The sequence below is a fragment of the Corvus kubaryi genome, unplaced genomic scaffold (genome assembly GCF_017639235.1).
Source record: "Corvus kubaryi isolate FWS band 111438036 unplaced genomic scaffold, C.kubaryi_AGA036_p1.0 138, whole genome shotgun sequence".
NCBI lineage: Eukaryota > Metazoa > Chordata > Aves > Passeriformes > Corvidae > Corvus > Corvus kubaryi.
Genome location: NW_024580672.1, coordinates 19,638,186 through 19,644,066, shown reverse-complemented (window position 1 = coordinate 19,644,066; position 5,881 = coordinate 19,638,186). Strand labels below are relative to the sequence as shown.

The window sequence follows — 5,881 nt, the reverse complement described above, 5'->3', positions numbered from 1 at the left end:
ACGGCGAGCCCGGGTGAGGGCGGCGGGCGGCGAGCGGGGGCGCCGGGCTGGGCCGGGCCGGGCTGGGCCGGGCGGGAGCGGGGCTGGCGGGACAACGCGTGTCGCTTCCCCCCCGCAGCAGCGAGGCCGTGCTGGCGGAGCGCCGGGCGGGCGGCGAGGAGCCCTGCGAGCTGCGGCTGCAGTGCCGGCCCGGCGCCGAGATGGTGTCCGTGGGGATCGTGAGCCAGGCCCGGAACATGGAGGTGTACGTGGGCGAGGAGTACTGCGGCACCAGCCGGGGACAGAGCCGCGGCGCACGCCCGGCCCCGGGGTGAGTGGTGGGCACGGGCGTTCCTGGGTCCCGCACACGCTCCAGGCAACCTCGTGTTCTGTGTGTGTCTGGAAAGGGCTCCTGCTGTTAAAGACCTCATGCCTTTAACAAGGCTGAGAGAATTGGGGTTGTTCAGCCTGGAGAAGAGAAGGCTCTGGGGAGACCCTAGAGCCATTTCCAGTGCCTAAGGGGGCTGCGAGAGAGCTGCAGAGGGACTTTGGACAAGGGATGGAGAGATAAGACGAGGGGAATGGCTTCATAGTGACAGGGCAGGATTAGATGAGATACTAGGAAGGAATTCGTCTCTGTGAGGGTGGTGAGGCCCTGGCAAAGGTTGCCTAGAGAAGTTGTGGCTGCCCCATCCCTGGAAGTGTCTAAGTCCAGGTGGGACGGGGCTTGGAGCAGCCTGGGATAGTGGAAGGTGTCCTTGCTCATGGCAGGGGCTGGAAATGGAGGGCTTTTAGGGTTCCATCCAACCCAACCCGTTCTTGGGTTCTGTGAGAGACCTCTTGTCTCTTTGATAAGTCGTTGTCTCACTCTTCAAAGGACAAGAGAGAAGATTTAAAAAAGAAGGTTTTGTTTTCCCCTTCAGTACTTCCTCCCATTCTCTGCCGGGAGAAATAAAGCAATGTTTCTGTTTTAAGTCATTACATGGCACATCTGCTGCTTAATTAGCTAAATAGAAACCAGCCGACTCAGAGCCTCAGGGAGGATGTGTGAATAATGTAATGAACCTCAAAAGCTTCTCTAGTGCACAGTGCATGCACACATATAAGTAATTTTTTACATACATATTTGATAAGATTCATTACAAGTTGCATATAAGCACTAAAGCTGCTATTAGAAAGTAAAAAACTGCTAAAAACTAGAAACTAAAACGGCTGTTAGAAACCATAAATCTGCATTAGAAATGTGTTCCAGTCAGTCTTGTTTCTTTATCTAAATATTTACCTTGATAGTGTATTTCTACAAAACAGTTAAGTACTTTGTATATTGATGTCACAGCTTGTTTATTTTATTTTTCTAGTGAAACTGAAGAGGTTACTTTATACCACAAGTACCTTAAGTTTGAATGCCCTGCAACCTCCTGTAGAGTTAAGGTAGGGAGTTGACCAGTATTGTTTTACTTTTCTTTGGCTTTTTAATCACTTAGTCGAATAAATTGCATTGCTCTTAGTAAAATTATTGGTTGTATACACTTCATCTCTTCATATAATCACTTAAAAATCTGTTGGCAGGTACCTTGTCTTGTTAGCAGAGTTCTCTTTTTGAATTGATATCAGTTTTCTTTTCATGAAGACTATGGTACAGATAATTTAGTCTTAGAGAAAAAACCCATAAACCAGATAAACTGCAGATCTGTAATTAGAACTGTCAGCTCTAGGGTTAAATAAGCTTGTGAAAATTGTATGACCACTACTCTTAAATGCTTAGAAAGTCATCTTTGGGGCTCTGTTCCAGTCAGAATTTTGTGGGGAATACCAGCAAGGAGAAATTGGCTTAATTTTCCTTGAAAAGAGTTCAGCATAGTTTTTCCTAGGACTCAAAGAACAATGCATTGTCCCCTATGTGCATAGAAAACATGAAATGTTTTTCCCTAACCAAAGTGTTTTTTTTCCTTCTTGCAATAGCTGCTCTCCTTTGGTGAGAAACAAAGAGTACTCATCAGTAAAATAATTCTAGAAGTGAAAGCAGTGTCTGCAAAACTAGCAACTGATTTTCCTTCACTAGGCTCAAGCATAGATCTAGACAGAGTGCAAACTATAATGGAATCCATGGGATCCAAGTTGTCTCCAGGTGCTCAGCAGCTCATGGACATGGTCCGGTGTCAGCAGAAAGTAAGTCACTTTTCCACAAACATGAACAGTACTGATCTGGCACTTTACCAGTTAGGAATGTTCTAAAATGATTTAATAGTGTTTTTTAATTCACGCTTTCTGCCATTTTAAGCCTGGTTTAGTTGTTGCCACTCAAATGAGTGCAGTGAGAAAAGATTGTGTACTCCAGGATTATTATTATTTTATGCATTATTATAATTTTAAGCTTCACTGCCACTCCTTTTGTCACTGCTTGACAAGGATGGTGGGCATGTTCCCTGGAATGTGTAAAGTGTAGATAGGTGGGCTGGTTTGTCTTTTTAAAGGTCATTATAACCATGTCACCTTCAACTAAAGGGAACACGCTCTCACACAGAGCATTTATTTCAGATCCTCATCCTGCAAGGTGGGCTGTTTCACCAGAATCCTGAATCCATCTGATGTTAATAATTCGGCTTTGGGGACACAGTGTGGTAAAAATGAAGTCAGTAAAGCTCTTTCCTTACTGAGAGACTGACAAGATAATTAACATTCATATTTAGAAGGAATATAGTTCAAAACTGCTTTTGAAATATTTACATCCCACTAGTAGAATGCTGGGTTATAAAGTAGCTATTGTTATTGCTGTATAATTTACAGTATATTTTAACACTTCAACATTAATGGTATTGTTTTTCTCTCCATCAGAACAGCTTCCCTCTTGGAGACAAACTCAGTTGGATCTTGGGGAAAAATTCTGACTTTGGAGGTGACCTTGCAATAGACAGATTGCACAGTGCAGCTCTTCAGTCATCACTGAGTCCATCAGCCAGTGAACCTTTGCCTGTTAAAAATCATTTAACAAGTGAAGCACTGTATAAAGACTTAAGAATAACTCGTGATCTGAACTCAGAGGTACCTGAAAGAGGGAATACTTTGGATTCTGAAAGACTTCCTACCCAGCAAAACGCAGTTGACCTCAGGAATGATTTGAAAGCCGTGGGATCTTTGCAAGTGCAGGAACAAGCAGGTGAAACTCCAAACGTAGCCAACCCACAGGTGCTTCTTCCTTTTCTTCAAAACTTGTGCACTCAGGTGAATCACCTTCGGCTCAAGGATGGAGAGAGGCACCTCGGGAAAAGGGCAGTGGCTAAAGAGGAAGGTGTTCAGAGTGTTGGGTGAGTTAAGTTTGGTGAATCTCTCAAAGTAGTGTTGACTATTTATTGACAAATTTAAACAAAATGCATAATGTAAGCATTTTCTTCTCATTAGCATCAGTAGTGAATCCTAGAGTACGTGGTTTTCAGGCCTGTATGGTGATGAACATTGCAATTAATTTTTCAGATGAGCTGCTTGAATATAGGGCTTTTTCCAGAAGAAATCACATCACTTCTTGTTACTAAACTGTCTTCTACCTCCATTTCAGCTAATTTTAAAAGCATGTTTCTTCATACACATTTAGTTTGTCTTTCTCATCTACTACTACATTTTAATTTTGATTACTTTTACCCCTAAATTCTTATTACATCATCCCTTTTTCACACAGTGTGGCACAGTCTTTCTGCTGTACTTGGTTTGTATCATCCCACTGATCTTTCCTGTCCCTCCTCACTTGTTGGTATTTACAGTGCAGATGTCACAGTGACCCAGTTTGATACCTCAGGAACAATAGTGGAACTTGTGAGATGTAGGAATCAGGATTCTGATGGAGACTGAATATCTCAGCTCCAGTATTTTTAAAGAATGCAGATGCAAACCCAGAGAGTTGCATAGTTTGGATAAATCTTGAAGCACTTTTGCTGACAAGGACAGCCTGCCACGCTGACAGAATACAAACTGTGTATATTGTTGACTTGTGTGGATTTTGTTTTATGTAACTAAACTCTCTAATGCATAATTGAGCCTTTGAAAAAACAAGGTTGAAAGAAGATGACTATATACAATAGCATGTTTATGAAAAAAAATTGAGATTTCAAGTGTGGCAGACAGAGTGTTTTACTTGTGCTAAAAACCTAATGCCTTCCAAAGTTCATTGCCTGATAACTGAGATTTTACATATAAAAGATGTTCAGATGCCCAGATCTCTATATTACTGCTTGTCATTAAGAAATAGTTTATACTTACTCTTATATTTGCTCTTCTTACAGGGTAGAACAACAGCCTATTTGCTCCTATTTGGAAAAGATCATTTCAAAAAATCTGGATCTGATGGAGAGGAAACTAATGGACTATATTGACTGCCGAATGCAGGCTCTTCAGACACACATAGACAATAAAATGTTTCTCTTGATGGACTTGGTTCAGAACTCAAAACCAAGCAAAATTTCACAAGCACACTATGATTCTAATGAGGGATTTTCTAATGGAGAGAGATAGATGGATTCAGAGGTAGGGTTTCAGTGTAAATACTTTAAGGGCCGTTACACTTTACAAAGCTTAGTATTTATGGAGTTAAAACTATAAAGAACCTCAGTGTTGTTAACTTGCATTTTGTTACTGTAATTCTATCCACTGTTGCACACAGTTGTTAGTTTTATGAAAGATCTTAAGAATACGTTTTTTTTCCTAAATATAAGAGTTTTGTATGCCCTTTGTGGCTTATTTATTTAAAGAACATTGCTAGAGGTTGTATGAGCAGTTCCCCAGTTCCAGTTTGAGCAATGGAGCACTCTAAATAAACTGAGTTACTGCATATCTTTTTACCTACTTGTCATCAGTTCACCTTTTTTGGTTGTATTAATTTTTGATCTGAAATGTGTTACCAGTAGAACAGAGTGTAGTTGGTTTGTACTTTTGATTTATTGGCACTCCTGTTGAAGGCGTTTGCTGTTTCATCTCTGAGAGGAACGTTGGACTGTCATTGCCTAATTTAGAATTTAGTTCAGGGAGTTGTCTTTAGACAGCTCAGGAAATGTGAACCCAGCCTGGCTTCTTCAGAAGCCTTGTTGGCTGTACAGGCACCTAAATTAGGAGTCCAGGCTCCTTAAGAAATACCTATAACAAGTCTGTGATACTTCTTTTCCTCCTAAACTACCTGAGTGTGCAGGAACAAGTGACATGAATGTGTACTCAGCAGACTTGTTTATCCAGGTTTCATTATCCTAAGAAATGCAAGTACTTCATTGTGGTCCCTCTCAAGCAGAATCATCCAGACAGGATGTGCTGGGCTAGCTCCAGAAGACCAGAGTTTTCCTTACTGCATCACACTTCCTTTAACCTGTTGGCATCAGTTTTGCTGTCATTTGGGGAAGTAAGAATGTGACTCCAAGCCCCTCTTCTGTGGAAGGTCGAGTTTCAAACTTCATTCTGTTTGTTGCTCTTGGATTCTGGGGTGCACCATTTAAATTGGAGGGTGTAGGGACTTCACAGTAAACCCCTCAGTTGGGTGCCCAGACATTTTTGGCAAAAGCTGTTGATGGGAAGCAGGTGCTGACTCAAATGCAGCATAAGCATGTACAATCCAGTGTCTTTATTTACTCTGCCTGATATTTTCTTCTCCTGGAAAACTGATGTCTTTTGAAGACTGTCAGATCCTGATGGTAGTAAATCCACAGGAGCAGATTTGAAAGAGAGGATAATCTGCTTTGAAAAGACGTCTTACAGTTGTCCCTGATCTTAACTCCTGCCAGGTGCAGTTTCAAAGTGATTCAAAAAGATAAGTAGATTTTTATTTTTCTCAAAACAAAAGGACTTTAATTAACTTGTACTTCATGCCTGTAAAGGTGTAAAGTCTATCCTGAGGTAGACACACTCTTTTTTCAACTCAGTGACTTGA

At 41.6% G+C, this 5,881-nt stretch overlaps 1 protein-coding gene across 1 annotated transcript; it reads left to right on the top strand.

Annotated features, from left to right (window-relative positions):
- Positions 1 to 6: 6 nt before the first annotated feature.
- On the top strand, positions 7 to 4,808 carry CUNH10orf88 (chromosome unknown C10orf88 homolog). The gene is made up of 6 exons (XM_042019519.1): positions 7 to 13; positions 119 to 310; positions 1,338 to 1,410; positions 1,942 to 2,148; positions 2,815 to 3,284; positions 4,254 to 4,808. Exons 2-6 carry the CDS (start codon positions 201 to 203, stop codon positions 4,480 to 4,482), a joined length of 1,089 nt encoding a protein of 362 aa, XP_041875453.1. The 5' UTR covers positions 7 to 13; positions 119 to 200; the 3' UTR covers positions 4,483 to 4,808.
- Positions 4,809 to 5,881: the final 1,073 nt, after the last annotated feature.